This window comes from Apteryx mantelli, chromosome 3 (genome assembly GCF_036417845.1).
Source record: "Apteryx mantelli isolate bAptMan1 chromosome 3, bAptMan1.hap1, whole genome shotgun sequence".
NCBI lineage: Eukaryota > Metazoa > Chordata > Aves > Apterygiformes > Apterygidae > Apteryx > Apteryx mantelli.
Genome location: NC_089980.1, coordinates 140,365,415 through 140,393,413, shown reverse-complemented (window position 1 = coordinate 140,393,413; position 27,999 = coordinate 140,365,415). Strand labels below are relative to the sequence as shown.

General features: G+C 59.9%; 1 protein-coding gene across 4 annotated transcripts; it reads right to left on the bottom strand.

The window, feature by feature from the left end:
* On the bottom strand, positions 1 to 27,999 carry AGBL5 (AGBL carboxypeptidase 5). Of its 4 annotated transcripts, XM_067294513.1 has the most exons (18): positions 27,733 to 27,999; positions 26,909 to 27,080; positions 25,445 to 25,611; positions 23,538 to 23,715; positions 22,372 to 22,550; positions 20,091 to 20,649; positions 19,248 to 19,417; positions 12,608 to 12,743; positions 11,692 to 11,879; positions 10,681 to 10,889; positions 6,266 to 6,379; positions 6,041 to 6,125; positions 4,794 to 4,958; positions 2,765 to 2,880; positions 2,093 to 2,139; positions 1,700 to 1,857; positions 1,244 to 1,332; positions 1 to 1,097 (listed from the first exon to the last, which is right to left on the bottom strand). In XM_067294513.1, the coding sequence occupies exons 1-18, from the start codon at positions 27,927 to 27,929 to the stop codon at positions 1,027 to 1,029; spliced, it is 3,000 nt and encodes a 999-aa protein (XP_067150614.1). In that variant the 5' UTR covers positions 27,930 to 27,999; the 3' UTR covers positions 1 to 1,026. The 4 variants fall into 4 exon arrangements, with proteins under 4 accessions (XP_067150614.1, XP_067150615.1, XP_067150617.1 ...); XM_067294514.1 differs by lacking the exons at positions 6,041 to 6,125; positions 6,266 to 6,379; XM_067294516.1 differs by lacking the exons at positions 1 to 1,097; positions 1,244 to 1,332; positions 1,700 to 1,857; ... (3 more) ...; positions 6,041 to 6,125; positions 6,266 to 6,379 and adding an exon at positions 6,396 to 6,633.

Below are 27,999 nucleotides of genomic sequence, written 5' to 3'. Positions count from 1 at the left end.
CCGTGCCGAGCCGAGCAGCAGCCGCGCCATGGTGGCCAGGACAGAGCAAGGCCCAGCGCCCGGCTGAGCGCCACCCGTGCGCTAATAAACGCCTGGAGCATCGCTGCATCCGTCCTTCCAGCGCCGACAGGGCGGGGGTCCCGCAGCGCGGCCGGCCGAGCTGCTGGGGGTCTGTGCTGAAGCAGGACACCATGCTTCTTCCAAACAAACTTTAATAGAAACACAGTACGAGACAAAACCCTATTCCGTAAAAATATCTTCAACCCACCGACGAGACCTGCGCAGCGCGGGGCCGGCGGGAGCTGCCCGGGCTGGACCTGCCGCCAGGGCCACCCCAGCCACGCTGCTCTCCAGCACCCTCGGCCCAGCGAGGTGCTGCCGGGCCACGGGCAGGGCCCCACGGGACGGGGCCTGGCTCCGGTGGGGAATTGGCCTGCGCCCGAGGCTGCCTGGCAGGAGGGAGGCTGGGAGCTGGGGGCCCTGGGATCTCAGGGCAGGACTGGCCCGGTGCCTCCCCTGAGCCGTGCTGAGTGCCGGGAGAAGCGGGGCCCCTGGGGGCAGCTGGGGTGGGGAGGTTGCGGCCCGGGGGCTGCGAGCTGCCTCGAGAAGGGGCAGTGCAGCACGTGACATGTGCCAGCAGCTTGGTCCGCACCGAGCAGGCCCGGAGGGTGACGCGTGTCCGAGCCAGGCCCCGGCGGCGGCAGGCTGAGCCCAGCGCGAGGTGTAGGCACTGGTGGCTGAGCAGGTTGGTGGCTCCCTGCTGTGTCCAGACCCTGAGTGCTGCAGAGCCCAGGAGAGTCTGGCAGGGGTGAGAGGCAGAGCAGGTCCGTGCCCCGGGGCCCCTGGGCACCACCGCGGGCCTGGGCTCTGCACCAACGTGCAGCTTTGGTCTGAAAGGAGGCTGGAGCGGCTGCCGGCCCGGCCCGGCCCTGCGCACACGCGCGGACCCCGGCGCAGGGAGGGTGGGCAGAGCCAGGGCGGGGGCCCGCATGTGGCGTGGCTGGCGCTGGTGGCTGCGATCAGGCCTCAGCGCAGAAGGACAGGAGCTGGCGGTAGGAGCTGAGCGAGGGGGAGTCTGCGGCGGGGCCCGGTGGATGCTGCAACAGAGCAGAGCAGAGCAGGGTGGAGAGAGGGGCCGGGATCCCCCTGGAGCAGTGGCTCCTGCCAGCCCTACGGGCAGGGGCAGAGCAGGGCTGTGCCCCCCTTGCCAGCCCCCAAGCTCTCCCAGGGCCCGGGGCGGTACCTTGGGGTGCAGGCGCTTGCTCTCGCACAGGAAGATTTGCCCTGCTGTCTGCACCCCTGTGCCAGGAGCTGGAGCCTCCCGGCAGAGCCCTGCAGGGATAGAGACGGAGGTCAGCGGCCAGCGCGGCATGGGGGCCCCTGGGGCAGGCACGGGGCCAGCGGGTGCTTGGCCCCATAGCAGAGCCTTGGGGCTGCCAGTGTGTCAGGGCCGGGCCAGGGCGTCCCCAGTGCGGGGGCACCGGCCCCAACAGCTCCCGGGCCGAGCCCCGTGCCTGCCCTGCCGCGCTGGGGGCTGGTGCGGGGCTCACAGCCCCCTCCGGCGTGGGGGTGAGCGGGGCCGGCGGGAGGCCAGGCTCAGCTCGGCACGGCACGGCAGCAGACCCCGGCCCGCGCAGGGCCCTGCCGGAGCGGGACGGCAGCAGCCCCCGCGTCGGGGCCGGGGCTTGTCCTCCCCTACCTGGTGGAGGCTGCGCAGCCCGGGGCGCGCCGCAGCTCTGCTTCCAGGCCTGGAGGGCCGCGGTGCTGTCGGAGCGGAGCCCCGTCAGGCTCTGGCCGGCCGCTACCCCTTTCCTCCGCACAGGGATCCTGCTGGGGCGAGGGGGGAGCGCCCCGGGGCTGCGGAGAACCACACGGCGCCCCTGAGAGACGTGCCGCCGGGAGCGGGGCGCTGCAATCCCGCCTGGGCCGGGCAACCGGCCCCTGGCAGCTTCGGGGCCGGCGAACGCGGTCAGGGCCGGGGCGGAGGGCGCCTCCGCCCAGAGCCCACGCGCAGCACCAGCTCCCCAGGGGGACGTTGCTCGGGGGCGGCCGCTGGGGCTGCCCCACGCTCGCGGCCTGCGCCAGCACCCACCTGGGCTGCTCCAGGGCCCTCGTGGTGCTCAGCTTCTTCGGTAGCACCTGTGCAGAGAGAGAGGAGAGGGCTGGAGCCCCCCACGGCTGCCGGGGGTCCGGCAGCGCTTGGCCCCTGCCACGGGGACTGTCCCAAATGCACGTGGAGCAAAGCCCCACGCACGGGGGTCTCGGGGTGGGGGGCTCCTCCGCCAGCTCAGGCCGTTGGTGGGCCGTGCCCCATGTGCCCCTCGGGCGGATGGCTCGGGGCAGGAGACGACAGCTTGGGAGCAGCCGGGAGGGAGTCGGACATCTCCCAGCACGACCTCATCACGGACTGTCCCCAGCCCCGTGCCCCCCCTCGGTCCCAGCTGGCCGAGCCGTGGGGCCAGCCCCGCTCCCGGGGAGGGCACGCAGCAGTGCCGGAGGTGGGGGTGTCACTGCTGCCAGGACTAGCCAGCCCCAGCCTGGGGTCCTCCCAGGCCACACCTGGGGCTGCTGCCCCCTTTCCTGGCTTTCCCCGGAGCCGGGCCTGTTGGGGACTGCGGTGCCCGGTGCTGCACGCCCGCCCCAGCCGCTCGCCCTCGCTGCAGTCCCCCGTGGCAGCCCCCCCCCAGGCGCTGGGGTGGCCGAGCCTGGCCCCCTCCCTGCCGCGGTCGCCCCTTGCCAGCGCCCGGGATGGTCGCAGCGTTACCTGCAGCAGCGCCGTGCCGTGAGGGGCCTTCGGCTCTCCCCCGCCGCGCTGGGCCTCCCGCGGTCCTTGGCCGGCGCCCACTAATGCCCCTGCCCGGTCGCCCGCAGGCAGGGTCCCTATGTGACAAACGAGACAGAGCTCAGCCCGCGCGGGACCCATGGGACCCACGGCACAGGTGGGCTGCCGGCCCCACGAAGCTGATGCCGCTGCCCTCCGGGGCATCCGGCCCCGGCGCGCGCCAAGGACGCAGCCCAGAGAGCCCCAGCGCCAAATCCCAGAGCCTCCCGGCCCGCAGCAAAGGGAGCCAACGGGGTCTGCGAAGAACCAGCCAGACGCCAGCTTTGGGACCAAATTTATTGTCGTCTCCAGGCAGTGCAGCCGCAGCGCAGAACCGGCCCAGCCTTGCCGGCCGGCACCCCTGGATCGCCCTCGCGGTGCCCCCGCCGGACGCGGCACGGCCCTGCGCGCAGGGCAGGAGGTGCCCCAGGTGGGGCAAAGCCATGGGGCCTCCTCCAGCCCCACCACCGTGACGGGCAGGGACGCGACAGCCTGTTTCACAGCCCTTTTCCTCTCCTGTGGCTCCTCTCCCCCCCCCCCCCCCCCCCACCATGTACAACAGTCCAAAACTGCTGCTGGCTCCAGACGCAGGTTCAGGCTCTCCGGGGAGGACGAGGCCCCCTGCCCCAGCTGCCGCCCCCCCAGACCGCTCCTATCCCCTGCGGGGCTGCGATGCCTCCTCTGAGCCCCACGTGCGGGCCCCTGCCAGGCCTCGGGGTGCGCCTGGCTGCCCGCTCAGCCATGCGGGAGCGCGTGGAGCACCCGGCTCCAGAGGGGCTGATTCCTGCCGGAGGTGGGCATCAAGGCAGGAGGACAAAGTCCTGAGCAAGGGGGCCACGATCTGCAGGTAGCTCAGGGCTCGTTCAGCAGCCTCCTGCTCTCCCTCTTAGGACTCAGTGCTGGTAAGAGGCGGAGAGGCTGGTTTAAAAGCAGTCTGAGAGGTGCGGGGAGGAACGAGCAGCGCCAGGTCCCAGCTGGCAGGGCTGAGGCCCTGCAGCACGCGAGGCAGCTCAGCAGCACGGTAGAGCTGTGAGCTCCGGGCTCTGGGTGCAGCTCCCAGAGTGGCACTGGCACACGGAGGAGAGCGGGGCAGCTTTGGCCTCCTGGAGCCCTGCCGGCAGCACGCAGGCTACGCGGGGCAGCTCTGGCCAGGCAGGTGTCCGGGTGCCCCGAGCCCCTCGCCACGCGCGCAGGCACCAGCCATGCACCGACATGGACAAAGCGGCCCGCGAGGCCTGGCGGCTCCCGTGCCCCGGGACCACAGCTGGAACGTGACATACGCCCACGGAGTCCGGCACGGCCCCCAGGAACGGGATCGGTGCAGCCCAGCCCGCTCTCGGCTAAGTCCATCCATAAGGAGCCTGTGCCCATCGCCTCTTCGGCTGCTCCGCTTGTGGTGCCGCCAGCTCACTCCGCCCTGGAGACCGCTGGAGGGATTCACCAGCGGCAAGCACCGTCCCTGTGCAGGGCCACAGCTCCTCTGGTCCCCTCTTACACCACAGCTCTTCCTATTCCCTTGTGCCCCTCTCACGCCACGATCGGGGTGATTTGAGCCTGGCAGCAGACGTACCTGGCCCCACGCTCACAGGCCTCATCACAAGCACCCAGTGCCACTGCTCCAGCCTGTCGGGACAGGAACAGGAGCCGCACGCAACGGAGTCCAGGGGTGGGCAGAGCAACACGCAGGAGGGCAGAGAACAGGGCTGGACGCCGAGCACGGCTGCGGACCCCGGCACCGCGCAGCAGAGCCCTCCCACGCAGGCTCGGATCTCTGCACGCGAGCCCCAGCCCGTGCTGCCTCCGCCAGCACCACGCATGCTAGCCCAGCTGGGCCCTGCCGCTGCTCCCGGGCAGGAAGCCCGGTGCGGGCCGGCTGGGATGAAGCAGAGCAGGGACCTTCCTGCTTACAGCCTGGTTGAGCAAACTTGCCGTAGCCGTGTGGAGAGGGCGGGGGGCTGGACGGGATACAGACCTGACGTGAGGGAGGCTGGGAGGGAGCAGGGGCCAAAGCGGGGAGGCGGCTGTGACCGCGACAGGCTCCTGGCACAGGGAGGGAGAGGAGGCAGGTGGATGCTGCCGGATGCTGCTCGCAGCAGGCTCGGGTGCTGCTGGTGCTGCTTGTCCAGGGCTCGCGGTTCTAAGGGGAGGGAAGGAGTTAGAAAAAGGCAGTTCAGAAAGGTCACGGCGGCACTTGGCCCAGCCCCTCCACCCGTCGCCACCGGGACCCCAGTCGCCAAGCCAGGATGCTGCGTGGTGACCGCGCCACCCTTCCTGCCAGCGCAGCCCTGCCCTCCGGAGCAGCAGGCCTCCTCCCCGCTGCTCCACCAGCACCAGGCAGTGAGCGCAGCATGCCGCGCTGGCCCCGTGCCCTGCCTGCGCAAGGGAGACGCGGCCCATGCTGGGGGCGCACAGGAGGAGCCAGGACCCGAGCAGCCCGAGCAGGGGGCAGAGGCAGAGCCCGCGTGCTGCCGGTGCCCAGCCAAGCCCCAGAAGCAGGCCGTGCCGTGCAGCTCTGGCCGGAGGAGCAGTGACTCCAGCAGCCGCAATGGCCTGCAGTGGCCGTCAAGGGCCTGATGCCTCCCGAGCGTCCCAGGCCACACCACGTCCTGCCTGGCACCCCAGGACGGATGCACACCCGGGGCTCTCCGGGACGCAGAGTGGGGGAGCTGCGCCAGCCGAGCGGGCCAGTGCTGAACACGCTGCGGCACCGCTCCGCACCGCTGCAGCGGCCAGGCAACGAGCCCCCTTCCCCTGTTCCCCGCACCCTCCGGGGGTCACGGCATGGCTGTTTTTCCTCTCAGACAGGAGCGCTTGCTGGTGAGCTGCCTTTGTGCCTCCGCGGTGCTGAGCGCACCAGCAGCGTGCGAATGCAAAACAGACACAGCCCAAAGCCGAAGTGCAAGAGGAGTCGCTTTAGCAGCTGCCGAAACACTGCGGGGAGGAATGTGACAGCTAACTAAACAGCACAGCACGGGAACAGAGGGACTAACAGGAAACAACAGGCTGGACTGAAGAGAAGCAAGCACAAGACACAAGGCCACAAGGACAGTACTGCGGCTAAAGATCAAGCTTTTAAACCGTGCTAAATTTCAGCAGCGGTGATGGAGAAGATAGATAGGCAGGGGAAGACAGGGCCGCTAACGAGGGCAGGCATATGGAAACGGAAACGGAAACAACTGCATCCAGGCAGAAACAAAGCCGGGAGCTCCAGGTACCTACCTCAGCCCCCTCCTCCCCAGAGGAGGCAGCGCACATCCTCGGCAGCAGCAGCGGGTGTGCCCGGATAGCCCGCACAGAGCTAGATCTAAAACAAGCGCAGAAGAGCAGGCTGCGTTTGCCCCGGTCACAGTCCTAATCCTGTCCCTGTAATCGGTTCTAAAAGCAGCAGCCAAAGATACGGAGATAAATGGAAGACGGATAAAAAGCAGATTGTGCTGGGCTGACCTGAGAGCGCTGAGGAGGGAAATGACTTTCTAATCACAGGGAATGTGCCAATAAGCATCACACGGGACTCGTCAAAGCGCTGGGCTGCCGCCTCCTGGGAGGCGGTGGACAAGCCTGGAGAGAACAGACAGCGGATGGACGTCATTTACCTTAACTTCAGCAAAGTTTTCACCATGGTTCCCAATAGCATCCTTGTAGCCGAACTGGAGAGAGACGGACTGGATGGGCGGCTGGGCTGAACAGACAGTGGTGCGCAGCTTGAGGCGCGACGGGTAGCTGGTTGCTAGCGGCTTTCCTCAAGGGTCGATAACGGGGCCAATACTGTTCAGCCTCTGCCTCAACAGGCCGGACGATGGGCTGGATCGCACCTTCAGCAAGTTCACAGACAGCGCCAAATTGGGGGAAAGCAATCGATACACCAAAGGGCAGGGCCTCAACAGGCTGCAGAAATGGGCTAAGAGAAACCTTACGCAGCTCAAAGGCGAATGCAGAGTCTCACACCCAGGACGGAACAACCCCAAGCAACAGGGCAAGCTGGGCAGCACCTCTGCAGAAGAGGACCTGGGGATCCCGGTGGGCAGCAAGTTGAACACAAGCCCGCAGCATGCCTGGCAGTGCTGAAGGTGTCGGATGCGAACAGGCCCTCCAAGCACTAGTGTACTGCTGCAGCTGCCTAATAAGCACATTTTGTAGCCAAGCTGATAGCGCTCACGAGCTAACCCCACGTGTACAAAAACTGATAAATAGGCAGCCGACAAGAGGGAAGTGGAACGAGCAGCGTGAGAGCAAGGGTGCTGCAAGGAAACACGAGCACAGATATCTGCGAGATACCAGAAGAGCTGAGGTATGCAAGAAACAGGAAACGAGTGCCAGGTCATTCCAGCTGAAGGAAGACAGGGCCTGGAAGATAAGGGCTGGGACCGTCCTTGGCCTGCCCAGACAGGGCTGGCCAGGAACCTAGAAGGAAGAAACTGGCTTGCCTGATAGGCGGACATCATCTGTTGGTGACAACATCTGTGTCCCCTGAAGAATCGAGAACAACTAAAAAGCCTGAGCAAGCACTGAACAACGGTCAACCCTACAGCAAGTGAGACCCTGTGCGCGGACCGGACAGGAGCTAAACTCTTGCCAAGTCTATGCCTGGTAGGTTCAAATAAGTGAGTGTTTAAGGTGTGTGGAAGCACTTCTCTGGATGGTGACTCTTAGGGGTAATATTGGATTACTATAAATGAATGGTATCTTGCACTTGTCTTTACTAAAACTAACTGACCTAAACTAAAAAGGTATAGCTCGGTTGATGCTGCAATCAGGAATTCCAATCAGCAAAGGCCAGCTGCAGCCCAGGCTACGTTAACGAGAGCGTCGGCAGCAGGTCCGATGAAGAGCCAACCCCTCTTGGCTGGGCGCTCACGGGACAGCACACGGAGCACCAGGTCCAGCCTGGGCTCGGCAGACGTGGACAGACTGGAGCAAGCCCAGTGGAGGGCAGTTAAGATGATTAGGGGGCCGGAGCACAGGACACGTGAAGGCTGCATCTCTGCAGCCGACCAGCGAATTCCCTGCTGCATTTGCAGGGACCGCAGCCCCCACCGCAGACAGGGCCCACGGGCCGGCACAGCGGTGGCTCCCGGGAGCCCTGCGAGCGAGCACAGCGCGGAGGCCAGGCAGGAGGGCAGAGCGGACGGGCGCCGGGGCAGGAGGCGAAGCGGACGCGACTCAGGCGCGGAGGGAAGAAGAGGGGCCGCGGCACAGAGCACGGGTAGCCCAAAGCCCTTCCCGCAGAGCGAGGCGGGCATGCAAGCCCCGGGGAAGGTGCCCCCACAGCCACAGCTCCCAAGGCTTGACGCCGTGGCAGGGCCGTGGCGGAAGGCTGCGGCTGGCACCTGCCCCTTCCAGGGCACCTCCAGCAAAGGCACAGCCTGCCGGGCTACAGAGAGAACGGCCCCACGTCTCGCGCGAGCACGGCAGGTCAGGACAGCCGGGCACCATCCCTCACCCTGACGCCTTGCCGGAGGCTACAGGCTCTGGCCTGCTCCACGTGAGCAAAGCTCTCGGCAGCGCGTGTGTAGGAAGGGGACAAGACGGGACGCGGCAGGGACGTGACAGCCACCCTCCGGGCACTCCAGCACTTTCCAGGCTTGGCTGGCTGCAGCTAGGGGTTTGCAGGTGCAGGCAGGATGCGAGTGTTCCCGTTGCCGTTTCCCCTGCCACCCGGGGAAGGAAGAGTCAAGAGCAGCATCCGGGAATCACCAAGGGACAGGAGAGCAGCAAGCAGGTAACGATGTGGCGTTTGCAAGGCAAAGCTGTGGGGTCAAAGCGTTCTTAGGCCAAGTTTCAGAGCAATCCCCGCGCGAACCCTGAGCTTTGCTGGTACTGCCACAGCCGCTCGCGCTCGGAGAGCAGCGGCTCTGCCGGCTGAGAAGGTGGAGCGAGCTGCCAGGCACCCAGGGACAACGGCCCTGCCAGGGCAATGCCAGAGCAAGGCCAGCAGCCGCCCGGAACGCGCGGGGCCGGGGTCCCCCCGCGGGCACGGCTGACCACGGGACACGCGTGGGCGGGCAAGCGAGCTCCTCTTCCCCCACAGGGCTGCTCTCGAGACCCGGAGCTCCCGCACCCCACCCTGAGCCGCAGGGACGCCGGCTGCTTCCCGGCCTCCGCGCTGCAGCAGCCCTTCCCATCGCAGGGGCACGAGCGGCCTTTTCAGAACGAAGCCGATCTTTCCTGCCAAGACAGACTCTCCCCTTCCAGCCCCAGGAAGACCTTTCCTCGCTAACGTGCCCAACTATCACAAAATCCCGAGATGAACCGTCCGAGGCAGCAGGGAATCAGGCTCTGCTCTCACCACGCGACCTCAGGCTAGCGGACTGCTCTCGCGGGCTCTCAGGTGGACAAAACATGCAAGGCAGAAGGAACAGACATTACAACGTGCCCACGAGAACATAAGCCTTTTATTTCCTCCCCACCATGTTCTCACGGCAGATGAGAAACAGTCACTACAAAGTGCTGGAAAGCAAACACGGAGGACGAAGCAGTGTGTGAAACACAGGCAGAGCACAGGAAACAAGCCGGCAGTCAGAAATTCAGTGATCCCTCCCAAGAGAGGAGCATCGGTACAAAGAGCCTTTACACAACAACAGCTTTAAGAGTCACACCCAGAGACACACAGGCAGCACCCTCCACTCCGAAAGCGCCCTGTCCAGCGGCTGGTGGCGGGGGAGGTTCTTGCTCGCATGCCGCTGATCTTTGGGCACCGAGACATTTCAGACCACGATGGTCAGCGGGGACTGGAGCCCCACAGCCGAGCGCAGCTCCCAGCCAAGCCCCAGCCTGGCACATGCTGCGTCCTTGGCAGAGGGCCTGCGGGACCGGCCCGTGGAGCAGCATGGGACGCCACGGCATTCCCAACCCTCAGCCAGCCAACTGCAGCACCGAACTCCAGAAGAGCCCCGAGCGGCGCCGTCCGCCCTTGCCCAGCCTGCCAGCAGCGCTGAGACGCCCCACGCGGCAGCAAGGAAGCCAGCACGTAAGGGGCACAGCTAGCACCTTGCCTTTTGCCACCCCCCCCCCCCAGCTGCTCAGGTCGGTGTCAGCACCTGCCAGGCTACGGTGCAGCCCCAGGACATGCAGGACGACGCTGCAGGCAGGGGTGGTGAGCTGTGTCCTTTCCTCCAAGCCATGCAGGTGGCTTGGTGCAGTTTGGTGTTGTGAGTCAGGCCCCACGGGCCCGTCCAAATCCCCCAGTTACTTATTACAGCTCTGCCAGCCAACTTGCGTCGCCCATGACCACAGAGTCATGAGCCACGATCTACTGCTTCTCAGCAGGTGCCTGGGAAGGAAAAAGGCACTTTGGTATAGCCCAGCACAGGCCCCAGGATTGTTTTAAGAGTAGCAGAGGCTGAGGAAAATAGAGCAATGACTTCTCTAGAAGCCACATTGCATCTGTCCCCCACACAGTAATCTAGTTAAGACAGGGACACCTGCATTACCAGCACAGAAAAGGACCATCTCACCAGGCAGCCCACAATGAACAGAGCTCCTACAATCTCTAGCGCAACAGAAGTGGTGGGCACATTTTGTCCAGCCAGAGGCTGCAAAGCAGCTGGGCAGGAGCACAGCTGGGCCACCGCACTGACTGCAGAAGCGTGGCTGAAGGAGTCACAAGTCTCGCTGTGCAGCGTCTGTCCTGACCCAGCCAAGGCCGCTCTGCTTGAAACGGAGCGCTGAGCTCTGCGCTGCATCCAGGACCCTTCTGAGGGGATGGGGCAGCAGTTCACATGCACTTCTTCCACGCAACACCACTTTTATTAAGTTAAAGCAAACAGCTACGCCGGCACAGAGCTCTCCTCAGGGCTGTGGCTTCACACAGCAGCTCAGGTACTGGATCAAGCGCACAAGAGGTTCCCAGCCCAGCTTACCTCTGACTGATCCCGGGGCTCTAGTGCTGCCTCTCTGAGGGCCCTGGCTCGCAGGCGCCGGACCGGAGGGCCTGCTCAGGCTGAAGGTGAAACTGGGCGAGGGTTTGATCTGCGGCGAGTCCTGCTGGCTGCTGCCGCTCCCGCTGGTGCCATTGCTGAAGCTCCTCATGCGGGACAGGGCATTATCAGAGGTTGAGGTCGGGAGCCCGCTGGAGGGGAACGAGAGACAGGAGCATCAGCTGGGCTCTGCGAGCTGTTCAGCCAGCCCCTCTGCTCTCCCCCGTTCCCTCTGAGCCAGCTGCTCCCTGCTGCTGCCGAGCGGGACGCGCCATCCCCAGCACAGGCACGGAGTGTCAGGCTGGTGCAGCTGTAGAGACACGAATGTGTCTCAGATCCCCCAGATTTCCAGGACTCTCATCCTGGAAGTTGGCAAGCAGCTCCGTTTTTGAGGACAGTAACAGAGCCAGTGTCACAACTGGGCGTCTCTGAGTGATTGCAAGCCTCTGTGTCCTACACTGGATGTCTCTGTCCTGGTAACCTCGGGGCAGCAGCATTATTTTGGAAGTTCCCACTCCCTCGCTCCTGACCCCAAATCCACCTGGACTGAGCCTCTGACTGGACTGGGGAGAGAGAGGATGGTTCTCCGGAGGAGAAGAGAGGGTGGTTCTCTCTGCAGGCAGAGAATCACTTCCCAGGTTACTGGGACTGATGAATCCCAAATAACTTCACACAAGAGCAGCTGTGTGCCCTGGTGGGATCCCTCTCCTGCCTGCTGATGACACAGCGCTGAGGGGGAAGCTACCTCTACAGCCCATAAAGCAAACCCTGCAGGGACGCAGCAGAGGCCCCTACAAAGTAGAAAAGCAAGCAGATAAATCTTGGCTGCATTCAGCTGCAGGGTGACTCACTTGGAGTACATTTATCACCCCTTACTGGTTTCATCCCGCAGCTCTTGAAAAACGAGCCCTGGAGTCTTTGGAGCCACGAGCACTTAGCCTGACAGGCCCTTACTTGGAGCTCTTGGGAGGGGTCCTGGCACCTTTCTTCTGCGGACACCCGGCTGCGCCCTTCATGCCGCGCACGTGCTTCAGCATCCAGGCTCGCAGGTTGCTAAGGCAGCTGTGCTCGGACAGGATGATCCGCGGCCACGGATTGCACTCTGCCATGTCCAGTGCTGCTACAGCCACGGCTCTCCCAACCTGCCAGAGCAAGAGGCATCTCACGGAAAAGGTCTCAAACAAAAGCAGCAGCTGCTTAAGGACCTGATGCAGCAAAACAACCCCCCAAAGCTCATTTTATCTTGGTTACAGGCTCCAGTCAGGTCCCCCTACCAGGACAAGAGCGTTCCCATAGGAATTCTCTCTGGGCACGCAGCATATGCATAGGACAAGGGCAAGTCAGAGGCAGACGGCCAAAGGGACTCGCTATCTCTCATCGCAGGCACTAGAAACACAGGCGACCACACACTCGTCGGGGGGGAACGCAGGGCCTTACGCGTAAGCAGTGGCGTTGAGGCAGGGATGACATCAGGCTGCCCGAGGGGCAGGGGTTGGGAAGTCTGCGGCCCCAGCCAACAGGGCAAACAAAGCATTTTTCAGCTGAAGATTTAACGGCTTGAGCAGCCACAAAGGGTCCTTGGGGAGGGGTAGGAAGTACGGAAAGCCCTCGAACTCTGACGCTTAGAAAACTCCGTCCCCCACACATCTCTCCAAACCCGCATCATTGACTGATACAAGATTTGCGCTGTTGTCACGGAGACATTTCCCATAAAAGGGCAGAAACAGAAGAGAGCTGGAAAATCTCTCCCCGGGCGCAGGGGCTGCCAGACTGCAGCGGCCGCCAGCGCGGCTCGGCGCAGGCAGGGCTCTGCAGCGCAGGCTGCGCGGCTCGCCCGGCGCTGCTCCCGGGGCCGCGGCGAGCAGCTCACCTGCTCAAACAGCTCCACGGTGTATTTGGACGGGAAGGCAGGAGGGGGCGGAGGGCTGGCCCGTCCGTTGTCGTGGCAGGCCACGGGGATGCTGTTCACCGAGCGCCCGGTGTTATAGTTGCATTCCAGCGTGTAGCTGTGAAACACAAGGGAAGCCCGTGTTACCCAGCACGGCCCCGCAGCACCCAAGCGCAGGAGCGCTGCCTGCTCGGTGCTCTGCCAGGGAGCACGGCGCAGACGCATCTCGGAAAGCAGCTCCATGCAAGCAAAGCACAGGACAGCCTGCCCGAGGCCAGCTGACATCCCTCCCAGCAGCCCGAAGAGGGCAGGCTCTGAAGGGAGAGCATGGGGCTCCTTCCGCTGAGCTGCACCTCTGCTGTAGGTCTGCTTTGCATGCACCGCATCTGGTCATCTGCTGAGGTAAAAAAGAAAAACAAAAAGCAATTGACCATGAGGTGGAAGCCAGAGGCATGCTGAAGGACAGCAGATGCGTATCGATGTGCAGGCATCTGTGACACAGGATCCAAGGACCCAGACTCCGAAATCAATGCCAAAGAAAGGACCAGCCATTAGGGAGCTGGAAAGCAGGAGAGGAGTGGCTGGTGATCTCGGAGCCTGGCGCTTCCGAAGAGCCGAGGTGCTGACTGCGATCAGACATGCAGCAAATCAACAATCGAGGCACCTACAGAAAGCTGCTAGGGACACCTCAACTGATGTCTTTCCAGGATGAAGCAACTACCCAGAGATGTTCTTCAGTCATCCTAAGAAGGTTTGCAGTCATCACTGGTGAGTTCACACTAAGGACAGGATAAGAGATTCAGCAAATGACACAGGATAATGGATAGCACATCATTCCCAAGGAGCAAACCTTCCCGCTGTAGTGATGAGAACACGCTGGACCATTAGATTTTCTGGCAATGACACGCTGGAACCATCGATGCGGCACAGCGCAGGAATTTAGGAGACTTTAGAGAAATGGGAGGAGAGCTGAAGAAGAGGTCGGAGCGACCTCCTTGCCCCTCCAGTCCCAGAGGAACCCAGGGGAGCAGCCGCTGGGGCTGAACGGCGGGCGCGACGCCGAAGGTCTGCACGTGCGGAGCGCTGCAGGGAGGAGCAGGCTCTGCGTGCCGATGGCAGGCAGCCGAACCACAGCACGGAGGGACTCGAGTCAGCCACGGAAGAGGAGGGGGGAGAGGTCGGAGCTCCGGCTCACCGTGCAGCAAACGCACCGAGCCGCGGCATTTACAAAAACCTACGTGGCAAAGACGCGTATTCTGATCGTTTGCAAACCCATGCCAGGAGCGTGGTAACGCGCAAGGGGAACCGGGAATTCTCACCAAGGAAATCCGATAAAACTGGCAAGGCCAAAACCTCGTGGGAAGATCAGTGTGATGGAGGTGTTAAACAGTTTAGCTATAGGAGGGATTCTGTCGGGGGGAAAGCCTGCCACACAGACTACTGATGGGAGAAAAACTCGCCTTAATCTGTCAAGGTGTTATGATATTTTTCTGGTATCCACACTGCTAAATACCACAATACTGGTAAAACTTTGTCACAGTAACATATATTTACTTCTTCATCTGCATTAGTTTCCCACAGCTGGGGAAAGTTCGGTGAAATTGACTGCAAAGATATACACAGAGAAGCGAGAAAGAAAAACCAGGATTTTTTAAGAGTTTGTGAGAGTCAAAAATGCCTCCAGAAGCAGCAACACAAGGATGGTCAAAGCCCAAACTGGGACAAAAAGGGCAGCAGTCAGAACTAGGAAAGCCACAAGAAAGGAGGAAAACAGTACTGAACACAGAAACAGAAAGTGCAAAGAACTGCAAAAGGATACAAATATCAAACCTCATTAAAATGAGTTTGTTCTGTTGCACATCCCCAACAGGACTAAGAGCAGCCCAGATCAGAATGAATAACCACTCAGTAACACCTGCAAACTTCAGGGTAGTAAAAGTGAAAGAACTGTGAAGAACTGCAGCACTCAGTGATTCTGAGGGACTGGGTTATAGCACAGCAGATGAAGCCCAGGTTTGATAACTGCGTAGTGATGCACATGAGAAGAAGCAATTCCAATTTCACGTTAACAGTAATGAACCCTGAACTCACTATTATTGCTCAAGAACAAGGTCACTGGGTAGCAATAAGTTCAGTGAAATGGTGGTTCAATGTTCAACAGCTGTCTAAAAAAAACATTCCCAGCTGAGCTACAGGAATTAGGAAAAACAACAGAGCAAAATAGAAACCATTGCTATGAAACTACAGAAGTTCATGGCAAGCCTACATCTTGAATCTCTTTCCCCATCTCCAAGACAACACAGAAGAAAGAAAAAGCAAATGCAAGAAAGCGATAAGAATAATCAGTTAAGAATAATATGGAAAGGCCTCCATTAACAGAATGGTTAAACAGTCTGGGAGCTTACAGTCTGGGTAAGAAACAGCTGGGGGAGAAACACGAAGAAGTCCATGAAAACCCTAAATGACACCCGTGAACAGCAATGATTGTTCGCAGCCCCTCGGCTCGTATGGCCGGGGACATCAAACTTGGCAGGAAGAGAAAACGAGCAGCGGCTCCTGGTTACCCCGTGGATCTCTGCCGTGGGTGCTAGAAACGTACCTGCGTTCAAAAGCGGTAAGAAAAAAATTCACGAAAGAAACATTAAAGACTGCTTCTATCCCTGGGCAAATCAGGGAGTCCTCCACATTTCTGTAGGGCGCTGAAGATAAGTTCTTGCTATGGGTATGTGGGTCCTCGATGGACCACCCGGGGGTGATGCACAGCTGGATCACTAACAGGGAGGAGCTTGTTGGCTGGGGATGTGATAATTATTAGCAGCCTCAGCTGCTAACGTGAGTAGTGACCATGAAATAGTGGAGTTCAAGATCCTGAGGGGAGTGAGGAAGAAGAGCGGCAGAGTGCAGACCCTGGACTTCAGGAGAGCAGAGTTCAGCTTATTCAGGGAACTGGTGGGGGGGATCCCATGGGAGGCAGCTCCGAAGGACAAAGGAGCTTAGAAAAGCCGGCAAGTTGTTAAGAACAGCATCCTCCGAGCGCAAGAACGGTCCATCGCAAGAGTCAGGAAGACAAGCGGAGACATCAGGAGACTGGCTTGGCTGAGCAGGGAAGTCATGACCAAGCTCCAGTGCAAAAAGCAGCACCGAGGAGGGGGAGTTGAGGACAGGCTACAAAGGAAGAACTTAAAAACATTGCCTGGGCGTGCAGGGATGGAGCCGGGAAAGCCAAAGCCCGACTGGGGTCGAGGCTTGCAAGGGCAACAAGGGGAGCTTCTGCCTCTGCCTTAGTAGTAAAAGACTGAACAAGGAAAACGTGGGCCTGCTCTGGCGTGCGACAGGTGATTTAGAGACGGCAGACGCAGACAAGGCTGAGGGACTCGGCGTCATCTTTGCCTCAGTCCTCACCAGCAAGGTCTCCCAGGCCTCCGTGCCCAGAGACGGGGTTCAAGGAGGAGAACCACCAGCAGCGGGCGAGGGTCCAGCCAGGGAGACCCGAGAAACCTTGGCCCATGAGTCCACGGGCCCTGGCAGGCTGCACCCAGGGGTGCGAGATGTGGCCAAGCTCTTCATGAGGCCACTCTCCGTCACCTCTGGAAGGTCACGGACACTGGGGAGGCCCCGATGCCAGGCAAAAGGCAAACGCTGCCCCCGGCATAGAAAAGGCCAAGGCCAGTCCCAGGAAAGCCAGGCCAGCCAGCCTCGCTGCGTCCCGGGAGCATCCCTCCCAGGACACGTGTCCAAGCTCAGGGAGGAGAAGGTGACTGGGAGCCGTCAGCACGGATCTGCCAAGGGTAAGTCGCACCGGAGCAGCGCGATTACCTTCCACAACAAAATGACTAGATTTGTGGGCAATGGGACAGTAGCGGCTGCCGTTCAGCTTCACTTTAGCACGGCTTTCGACCGTCTCCCGCAGCATTCCCGTGCCCAAGCTGGGATGTTACGGTGCAGATAGGGGGGACAAGCAGAGGGGTGTAGCTGGTTGGTGGCTGGGCGCAGAGATCCGCGGTTCCTGAGCCGTCTCTGCCCAGAGGCTGGCGAGAAGCGGCGAACCGCGGGGCTCTCTGGGCACCTGTCCTGGCCAGCGTTTTTGCCGATGGCCTGGAGGAGGCAGCAGCGGAGCGCCTGCTCCTCAAGTTTGGGGACGACACCGAGCAGCCTGCTGGCTCGAGAGCGGCTGCAGGAACGGGCAGGAACGAGCCGCACCGGGGCAAAGGCAAAGTCCTGCCCTGGGAAGGACGAACCCCCGGCAGCGACAGGGGCTGGGGACGGGGCAGCGCTGCCGGAAGGGTCTGGGCGTCTCGGTAGACACAAGCGCGACGTGCGCCAGCAGCGTGCCCTGGCCACCAGCGTCCTGGGCTGCGTGAGCAGGACCACAGCCGGGAGATGGAGGCAAGTGGTGATCTCCCTTCACCCAGCGCTCGTTAGACCACGGCTAAGTACTGTGTCCAGTTTAGGAGCCTAACCTCCCCTCCCCCAGTACAGGAAAGCCATCGATGAACGGGTCATTTTAAGTGAAGAACTTGTGTTCCTTCCTATTCTTGTGTTTAAGTATCTTACTAACAGAGGGAAAATCCTGCTTAGTTACAGCAGCTAGCAGCAGCTCTACAGTTCACCTCTTTAGTTGGCAGATGCTCTAGCTAGCACATCTAATTAGTACTAGTACTCATCAATGGACTGATGTGTCATTTGCTTTAGCAGGCAGTTATAAATTACCTCTTCCGACTTGACTTCACTTTTTTTTTTTTTTTTTTTAAGTAGAAATTGTGATGAGGTGGGAACAAGAACAGGCACTACAATGAAATAAAGAAAATAATGGTCAGCATGGAGCAGCCTGTGTTTCACAGATGCAGCCACCAGCTTCACAAGAAGGGGAGAAGTCAAGACACGTCCAAGCAATTGTATCTGCCGGGATAAATACTCTTGCCAGGCTGCTAGCAGCACAGCACGTGGAGTGCCGCTTTGTTGTGTGCTACAGCCTACCGCAAAGGCTTCCCCGCTTTGTTTCACTGTTCCCGACAACAAGGCACGTTGTACCTGTTCCTCGCATTCCTCCATAACAAATCCTTCTCTCTCCAGCAGGAAGCTGCAAACAACGGCAAGCATGGTTCTAAGGCAAAGAGGCTTTGTCAAACAATTTCCTCGAGAAATAAACGTCTCACGAGCATGTACAAATAAGCGCATATATGTAACAGATACTGGCAAAGCATCTATCTGAGCTGTGACCAGAAGAGATGGCTTGGCTGATCAAATGGACTGCAGCTGCCGAGAGGGGAAATCTCTACCTACACTTTCATATTTGTCTGACCACATAGAGACAGCTTGTTAATCCAGCAAAAAACCCCAGACGTTCTCTCTCCCCGCCCATTTTATATGCCCACACAGCACTGCATAGCATTCCCTGAAATGAAGACAAGCACTCCTGACACCAGCAGACGGCACGCCGTGTTTCAGCAGTAAGCTGCTTGATTAACCATGGGCTGTTCCCCGTCACCCATGGCAATCAAATGGCTGCAGAGCAAGCCGCAACAACAAGGCAATCCTGAAAAACTAGTGTATTTATTACTGTAGGTTAGTTTTAGCTGGATCAACATGCTCACCTGGGTCACCCAGTGACCATGTGATTGCTAGATCTGAGGCAGAGAAACAGCAGAGAGCTCAGCGACAGCTGAGGAGAAGGGAGGAGGGAAAGACGACAGGATCACCCTTCAGCTGGCAGTCTGGCCCTGTATCCGCTTAAAGCAACGGGGAAACCACACTCTCAGAAAGCAGCTATTCACAGGACAAGTGATGCGAGGGGGGTCTAGTGGGAGTCCAGGGTTGGTATGAGGCCCAGCGGTATCTGCACATTTCCACAAATTCCTGGGGAATGGGAGATCCACTAAAGAAGTATTACACGCTTTTCTTATACGCTTCCCTTGGCATCTGCTACTAGTCACTGCTGGGGACAGAACAGAGCAAGACGGGATGCTGGTCTGAGTGGTACAGGTATTTGTGTGTTCCCAGCAACCATAACAGACCAAAACAGACCACGAATACCACTGTTGAAAAGCATCTGGCTGCTACAAATCAAAAGAATATCCTCATCTTTACGCACCACAGCAATCTTACCATGTTATATCTGGGCCACTGGGGAAGCTGGGCCCATTACAACTAAATAGGTTTTAATTACAGCTGAATGCAAATATATACGTCTGGGAAAGGGGAGAATACATTCTGGAAAGCAGTGAACAAGCAACTCCACAAAAGCTAGGACAAAAAAGCAGAACAGCCACTGGAGGGATATGAGAGAACAGAAGCTACAGGAGAAAAAGGAGACAAGTTGGGAACCAGGACAAAGCCTACAGGTCAGGAGTGTGGCAGTGCCATGCAAGGCTGGGTCTTTGCTTCTGTTTGCATTACACTGAGCTTATAATACTTTTCTCGGCCTGTGCAGACCATGGGCAAGTTTCAACCACACCGGACAGCCAAAGCAAGACATACCTACCATCAGAGAAGCGATTTAAACTTTCCTTAGCATCCTGCATCCAGCAAGACCAGCTCTTTCCAAGATGGATCAAATCAGCTAGCACAGAGGTTAAGCAAGTGGGAGGAGCGCAGCACAGCTCTGAAGCAGAGGTCTGCCTACCTATGGATGATACCCAAGGCTTTGTAGATGGCCACTCGCCCGCTGCCCTCTTTCGACTGCCCATCCCGTTTGTCTTTGGCGTACATGTTCTTCTCCGAGAAGTTACAGCCCGTGAAGTCAAAGTGAGGAGAGTTCAAGGAGATGAGTTTAGGGAACAGCATGTTTTCTACCTACGATGCACAGAGAAGAAGACAGGTGACTTTGCGCGAAGCCCTTAGCTGTCTGTTTTGCTCCAACACTAGCAGCACCAAACTCTAGGACACAATGGGATGCTGGCTGAGGCAGGGCCCAGCCTACCCACTTCCAGCCTCTCCCAGACTCTAGCCCTACCTGGGGAACACCTCCTGCCCCCGCCTGCCCTCATGCCCCATCTCCAGCAGGCAGAGGCAGCCAGCTGGGTGGCCCTCCCACCAGACTGCTCTCAGAGGTAGCAAGGAAGGAGGAGCCCAGCAGCACAGCGCTTCCCTACTCTCCTCATCCGTTATGAGAGAGAGGGGCAGTTCCCCTGTCCTCCGCACGCCAATTCCAGCCGGAGATAGGCGAGACCTGCTGCAGGTGCCCCAGGCACAAGCCTGGGAGCGCAGAGGAAATCCCATTGAGCACTAAAGACGGGTAGGGCAGAATCACCTTTGAGGCACCCAGCCCAACAGCCCCTTCTGGGACACGTGTCCTGTCCCCCACGTGTGTGCCAGCCTCTGTCCTAATGTGGAGCCCAGTTTCTAGCGTGACTGTGAGACTCACCGTCCTCCTCTCCCAGCAGAGCGGGAGGCAGCGTGCAGGACCCCGGGGAGGGGGAGGAACAGCAGAAAGTTCCCAGGCTGCCCAGGATCCTTCTGCCCTCACCTGATCATTTTCATCATTGAAGCTGTTGCCATACATGAAGCAGCCGCGCTTGGACGCGTGCCCATGAAGATCTACATAGTAGGCCAGCCCACTGTCCTGGGGCAGGATGGTTTCTGGGAGAGATGTCGATGGAGGCCTCTTGGCTTCCTCCTCACAGTGCTCCACGGTGTGGTTAGAAGGGAGAATCCAGACAGCTCGGTCCTTGTTCCCCAGCTCAGTGGCAGGCACTCCTGATGGCTGGGGGTCCTGAGAAGGGCTGAAGTAAGTGCTGGCTTTCCAGGCGCTGGATGCGTTACGGAGGTTATTGGCTTTCTCCAGCTCAGACAGGGGTGCCTCCAGGGACAGGCCACTGCTGCGAATGGAATGATTGGAAGATTTTGTGCTTAGCGAGCTGGTGCTCAGTGGGGAGACATACGTCCTCCAGTCAGGAGAGCCTGGCAGGACACGGCTGTGAACATGGTGGTAGAGGAGGACAGCCTTGGCCCCATATACTGCAGGGTGCAGCTCGGCATCGGGGTTAAGATACTGGCGGTTCAGGTTTACCCCACGGGAGTCCGTTCTGCAGAGAGAGAAAGCAGAGGAGATGTGAGGTCCTTTGCACACTGCTGTCCATTCTGCAAAGGCAGACCTGACTCACCTCGTAATGGCACGGGCTTTGGGCTCTACCCTGGAGAGAGGAACCTGCCTGCTGCCAGACTCTCAGCCTGGCTACCAGAACGCCCTGCCCTGAAAGCTGCTCTAGCTGCCCCTGGACTACCGCAGCCTTCACGGTCAGCAGGGTATGGTTCTGGTTCTCTGCTCCCAGCTGAGCCCCACGCAGTCTCAGGGCGCAGGTCACGAGGAGAGCCCCTCAGCCACGCTCACAAAACGGTCCCCTGGTGCGGTTCCACCACACCAAACGGGAGCTGCTGCAGTCCCACCGTCCACCTGAACCACAACTGCCACCTCTGCTGCCAGCCACGCAATCTCTAACTCTCGTGCAAGGCCTGGTGGTCGTCAGACCGCTCCCCAAACTGATTCAATTTGCTAACCCAGCAGCAAAGACCTCATTGCTGTGTATCGAGTTTGTTTTCTGACAGGCAGCCAGCAAGGGAGGGGTCCGACAAGTGCTAGTGCTGGGAGCAGAAGAGGGGTTGAGCACTGCCAGCAGGGAAAGAGACGATGAAGGGGGAAGGCAGCCTGCTGTCAGTCTTGCTACCTCCCAGCAGCAGGAGCTAGGGACCTCCCGGGCAACTCTCCCAGTTCTGGAGAAAGGCAGAGCGTTGCAGTCTGGCGAGGCAAACACTGCTGTGCTGCTGGCACTTCGTTTTATGCTATGTCCCTTCAGCAGCAGGCCCAGCCCTCAGCAGTTATAGCCCCGCTCCAGCCATCTCCTTACCCTGAGGCCTGGGCCAAGGGCTGAGCCTGTTGTCAGGCTCCCTGTCAGTTCCGGCACCCAAGATCTTGCCCCCATTGCACCCTCACCACCTGAAGGGCCCAGCTCCCACCCTACTCCAGCCTCTAAGCTCTCCTTCCCCCAGACCAGCTCCACTGCACCCCAGGCCCCCTTTTCCCACAGCCCAGTCTCGCCACCGTCATGCCCGGACCGACTCAGGCCAGAGCCCTCCCCCAACCGCAACCCAATCCCCGACCCCCACATCTCCAGGATTTGGATGGCAGGTTCATTTGCCAGAGTTCAGCAGGGCGCTGGCACCTGAAGGACACAGGCCACTGCATCTTGCAAGCTTCCTGACCCAGGAACTGGAAGAAAGGAAACTCGCCGAACCATCCATCTACACACCCCCACCTCATAAACAGGCACAGGGGGGAAGACAGGGATTCTGCCCCAAAGCTTTGCCCCTGGGGCAAAGCTGTGCCCCGGGCACAGCTCTGACATGCCATGGACAGCATGGACAAGAGAGCGTGCAAGGTCCTCAAAGGCACACGGCAGCATTGCTTACCCAAGCTGGAAAGCACTGATCCTGGAGATTACCTACACAGGCAAAAACAGCCCCAAGCCCTTGTCAGAGATCCTGGGAGGTAACAAGGAGAGATTTCTGCACCCTGTGCAACTCAGCTCATTTTTCCAGCGATACAAAATCTTGGAACTGTTCTTTACAGACTCCAGAAGAGGCACAGCAGGCTCCAAACGGGAAGAGAAGAGCCCAGCCCGGACCCTGCCAAACCTGCAGCTGTGTCCAGGCTGCATCCTGGTGCTCACGCAGGGGTCCCCGTTTGCTCTTGCCCTGCGTTGCCTCTTAGCTACACCTCTACCTGCCACCCACTCCAGCAGGACACTCACCGATAGTGGCCTCGTACCACCCCATCTGGGTTCAGCATCGGAATGAGCTTAAAGACAAACATCCGCCGCAGCATTTGGGCACGGGGGTCCTCCTCTCGCAGGATGAAATCCAGGAAGCCGTTGAAGACGAAGCTGGAGGGTGTTTCCCCCGGGTGGACTCTACTGCTCAGGAAGAACACCTGGGGGCAAAGAGACACTGATGATGGCCAGCAGCTTCCTGCCTGCCCCAGGAAATGCTGCAGTGGCTCAGCCAAGGGACCAAATGCTTCCTAGGGCTCTACCCCTATGCCACAAGTAGGGCATCACGCTGCCCAGGATGGAGCTAAGGCCTCTATATGGATTAAACGACTAGGTATCATGTGTTGCAGCACAACGGTCTTAGTGACTTCTTTGTCCACTGCCTCTCTCCTAGTTCCTGCTTGGAATGAGGCTGGTTATTCCTGTGTGAGATTTAAGGAGCAAAATCCCCACAGTTTGCTATCAAGAAAACCAGAACACATGTGAAGGAGAGGCAGAGCAGTATAAGAGCTCCAGGGAAGAGCCCTGAGCAATCAGAGAACAAGCTTGACTGCAAAGGAGACATAAAACACCTCCTGAAAAGCTCTACCCAGATTTGTATGCAGTCTCACAGCTGCCCATCCAGCCCTGCAGACACCAGCAGTTGCTTTGTGCAGCTGCTGACAGCACTGCCTGCCCTTCCTCAGCTGGCAGGACGCACCTACATTAGCAGGGCTTGACCCTCCAAATACAGCACTTCTATCAATTTCTTTATAGCTCAGGGTAGCAACAGTAATAAAAAGAGGACAGAACAAAACTCCAAGGAAATGAGATGCAAATTTTTGTCCTGAGAAACACACACGTGGAAGACATTTCATAGTGCTAAGATGATATAGATGCACTGGGGGCTCCTGGTATGTTACCAATTCCCATGCCTCAGTGCAACTATTCTGGGATTCTGTGAAATATCTCACAGATTCTCCCTGCTTCCAATACTTCACCCACTTTAACATTCCCACCTTTCAGGACACTACAGCTTTCAAGTCAGAGAAGCAGCAGTAGTGGCAAGACCTGATGCACTAACCAGCAGCATGGCCAGGCCTCCGGGAATCTGCTGGCTACGCGCTCTGTGCTCCTGACTCAGCCCCAAACGCAGCACAGCGACTCACCCTCTTTCCTGCAAAGCAATGAGGTCGAGGAGTGGTGCTGTCCGGGAAGAGCTTGTCCAGCCTGGGCTCTCGCTTCTCCAGCATGCCGTGGCACGAGGTGACAGTGAGCAAGTCCACCCGCAGCTTGTCCAAGGAGTGGCAGAGCAGCTCTCGATGGTAATAGACGGAGTCGAGGGGACTGCAGGGAAAGGAGAGACAGACAGTCTTCCCTTTCAGCTGGCAACACACGGGTCAGCCTTCTCCCCACGAAGGAGAAAGAGGAGGCGGCATCGCCGGGGCAGCTCCCCTCCTGACTGAGCGTGCTGTCACGCCGGGAACTAAGGGACACGGCACTAACCCCCGCTCCCTGCGGCACGGGTGGAGATCCCCTAAGGAACGAAGGGCTCCTAGTCTGGGCAGCGGGATGCTCCCCACATCTACAGCCTTGAGGTTTGCCTCTACCAGCTTGTCCAGGGCTGTGCCCCTGCTCGCTCTGCTCCCGGCCCCTGAGGAGCACCATAGCCTCGGCTTGACCGCTACAGTGAAACCCTCCCCTGCTACCTGCAGGCGTCTGCAGCCGAGCTGGTCACTGTGGGCTCCCCTCAGAGTCAGCGAAGAAAACGAGCGCTCCTAAGCAGCAGCTCATTAAGAGGAAACAGCGCTGGCCCAGGCCTCGGGACCACACTGCTTTGATTCTCCCTAGCTGAAGAGGAGCTCTGGGTGACTAGCTCCTACGGTCAGCCACACTGTTGATGCCTACAGTCATCAGTCAGATGAACCTCACCTGGGCAGCACAGGACAGAGAAAAAAAACCCTTACTGGCAAAAGGAACTGGCCTCCTGCAAGGACCCCCCACAACAGGGTAAGCAGAAGCAGCACGCTCTCCTTTGAGACAGCCTGCAGAGGTCCAAGGCAAACATCCAGAAGCAGCAAGGTGTATTTGGGATTACTGACAGGCCTGAACATGCACAAGCCTCTCGGATACTCCTGCTGGAGGACTGGATGTCAGCTTGACTCGAGGGCACAGGATACAATGAACAAGCAAAGCGGGCAGCGCGATCAGGTTAGGCAGCACACAGACATCCCTCCAGCTCCCCACGCTAACAGCTCCCCCGAACAAGCAGCAGCTCCCACTACAAAAGGGGGGTCACGGCCTCCTGCAGAAGGGTTCTCTTGGGCCCATCCACCCTTGCTGCAACCCCATGGGATTCGGAGGCTTTACATCAATAGATGAGTTTGACTCACAAAGGCTAAGATATCACCATGAAATCCTTGCTGAGTGAATGCCACATTTTGAAATTCTCATAATTCTTCATGAAATGGCATTTTAAGGAATGAACATCTTACAATAAACCATTACTCTCTTCACAACAGCAGTTGTAAAGGAAGGAAGCCATGGAAGAGAGGTGCCTCAAGGAGAATATTCTGCAGCCAGGAAGGTAAAAGGAAACAAAGTCTTGGCTTAAAGAGGTCTCAGGTCTCTGGGAACCCCTCCTCTTTGAAAAAGGGAAGCAGTTCTGTTACAGTCCCTCTTCAGCCTCTGCCTCCTCACTTCCCAGAAGGGTTGAAGCAAAAAAGTCTCCTGTTGGGGATAGAGGCAAATCTGACCTCAGAACTGGGAACATGAGGGGGATCTAGCCCCAAGCTTTAAAGGACCCTCTAGCCATGTGCTGCCTGTCCCTCTCTAGAAGTGTTTTTGGGAGACAAGGAGCACAGGGCAAACTGCTGCAGCTGCTCATGCCAGAGCTGGAGCGTGAGTGGATCAAGCACCACGGAGCTAAGGGGAGAGAGCAGAAGGCACAGAAACCCCATCTCCGCCTTCCAAACAGCTGCTGCCAGAGAGGCTGGACAATACTGTACTTCCAGAGATACAGCACAAACAAGCAGGTCAGCAAGGGGGGAGGAAGAGAGCAACGGATGGTGCGCACCTGCTGGGAGACATGTTTTTGCACTCTTCAAAGCGGCTGTCCAGCTGCGCCAGCATCTCCTGGCACTCCGTGTAGGAGAAGGGGTAACAGAAGGCAAAGTAGGTGGTGGCGCCGCGGTACTCCACGAAGCGGTGCACGAAGGACAGCACAAACTGGGTCTCCACCATCTGGGACAGACACAAAGCAGAGGCTGAGCACCTAGCACGGCTGCTGGGAGCGGAGACAGCCAGAGGCCATGCAGAGCCACCCCCAGGACAGAGGCGAGGCAGACGCTGCTGCCAGCGGGCGTCCTGCAGTTCACCATTTCCCTCGTGCATCAGGTGTCATCTAGCACGTGCTCCCTCATCTCTAACCAGTGGCTGCAGAATGGAAAACAAAGCTACGATCCATGCAGATTCCAGCCTGCATCTGCTTGTATCCCTGAAACACCAAGCTGTTCCCTTCGATTTCCTTGTTCACCTAGCTGTGCGGCCTTCCTGCCGCACAGCACTCACGTCCTCCAAGGAATGCAAAACACGTCACCCTGCGCTTAGCCCTTGTGTAAAGCTCTCTGGGAAATCCAGAGGATTCACTCCTGCCCTTAGGCTCACCTTCCAATACTTAAAGCCTGAAGAATAATTACTCCAGTTTGGCTTGCTTAGCAAAGTTAATCAGTACTACAAAGTTCAGCTGCACATTGTGTCGTTCCCTGGAGTCGGCACGGCCAAACAGAGACCTTTTCTATTCCGAGTTGGGGGGTGCGAGATTCTCACTAGTCCCCGCTCAGCATCCCCACGCAGCCGAGGCAAGCTGGCAAGGAGCAGCAGCTGTGCACGCAGCAAAGACAACCCCGAGCAGCAGCGACTGATCTTCCAGCAAGCTGTCCCTACCCAGACCAAAGACAGACAGTGCCGGGAAGAGCAAACTCCCTACAATAGCATGTTTGAGACCCAAACACCTTAATGAGGCTGCGAGAGACGCCCTGCTGCTGTCCCCATTCCTACTGGCTTCAGCCTGCAGGGCTTCCGAACAGCCACTCTTCAACCCAAACCGTTTCCCTCATTAGGGTACCAGTCTCCTCACAGTCGAGCACGAAAAGCTGCTTACCAGCCGCTGTGACAGCTGATGAACAGGAAGGAAAATAACACGTGCGCTTTGCAATCAGCACCAGGATTATCCAGCAAGAACCTGCCGCTTGGCACAAGCCAGCCAGCAGGAAGGACAGCTACCGGGTCCTCCCTTCAAAGTCCTCGGGAAGGGATCTCTCCAGGAACGCTCCGTCCTCCTCCTCCTCCTCCTCAGAGGGGCCGAAGCACATGACAACGGTTCAGTCGACCCTGCCCATCCTGCCGAGGAACGCTCAAGCTCCCCCGGTCGGGAGAGCAGAGGGTGTGTGTGTCGCACCCCAGCACTCGGCCTCCCCCTGGCCCTTGCGCCGGCCCCCCAAGCGCCCCCCTCCCGCAGCCCCGGCCGGCACGGCGGTACCTCGAAGCTGGGCCGCTCGCGGATGCGCTCCCAGCGGGGCCGCACGGGCAGCGTGCGCACGAAGGGGGACATGCCCTGGGAGTAGAGCCGGCTCTGCTTGTTCATGTTCAGGATGTGCAGCTTGATCAGCTTCCCCGGAGCCCCCCCCTTCACGCTGAAGTAGAACCAGGACCTGGGGGGGGGGAACACAGCACCGGGTCAGGCCTGCTGCGGGGTCCCCCCAAGGGCCCCCCAGACCCCGCTGGGCCTGACAGCACCCCCAGACCCTCCGGGACCCCGCCAGCCCCTCCCCAGGACCCCACCAGCCCTGACAGCCCCCCCCAGACCCTGTTATCCCCCTCCCCGGGGCTCCCCCGGCCCTGACAGCCCCCCCAGACCCTGTTATCCCCCCCCCCGGGGCTCCCCCGGCCCTGACAGCCCCCCCCAGACCCTGTTATCCCCCTCCCCGGGGCTCCCCCGGCCCTGACAGCCCCCCCCAGACCCTGTCGCCCCCCTCCCCGGGGCTCCCCCGGCCCTGACAGCCCCCCCCAGACCCTGTCGCCCCCCTCCCCGGGGCTCCCCCGGCCCTGACAGCCCCCCCCAGACCCTGTCACCCCCCCTCCCCGGGGCTCCCCCGGCCCTGACAGCCCCCCCCAGACCCTGTTATCCCCCTCCCCGGGGCTCCCCCGGCCCTGACAGCCCCCCCAGACCCTGTTATCCCCCTCCCCGGGGCTCCCCCGGCCCTGACAGCCCCCCCCAGACCCTGTCGCCCCCCTCCCCGGGGCTCCCCCGGCCCTGACAGCCCCCCCCCCGCGCGAAACGGCCCCGCCGGCGCCGCCCGGTACCTGTTGCCGTTCTCATACTCGGTCTGGGCGCAGTCGGGCCGCGTCCACACGTTGAACTCGTAGTCGGCGGCGGGGAGGGCGGCGCCGCAGGCCGCGGGTCCGCCGTCCCCCTCGGGCGGCTCCACCTTCTCCACGTGCGCCAGGTTGCCCGAGTCGAAGCGGGAGCTGAAGAGCAGCCCGCCGCACCGGATCTCCATGGCTGCGGGGCCGGCGCGGCGCGCTCATCGCCCCGGCCCCGGCGCGACACCGCCGCCGCCGCCGCCCGGC

Coding starts and splice junctions, on each gene's coding strand:
- AGBL5 (XM_067294513.1), bottom strand. CDS start 27,929: ATGGAGATCCGGTGCGGCGGGCTGCTCTTCAGCTCCCGCTTCGACTCG. Junction 25,612..26,908: donor GCGAGCGGCCCAGCTTCGAG/GTACCGCCGTGC, acceptor TGTCTGTCCCAG/ATGGTGGAGACCCAGTTTGT. Junction 1,333..1,699: donor GGCTGCGCAGCCTCCACCAG/GTAGGGGAGGAC, acceptor CTATCCCTGCAG/GGCTCTGCCGGGAGGCTCCA.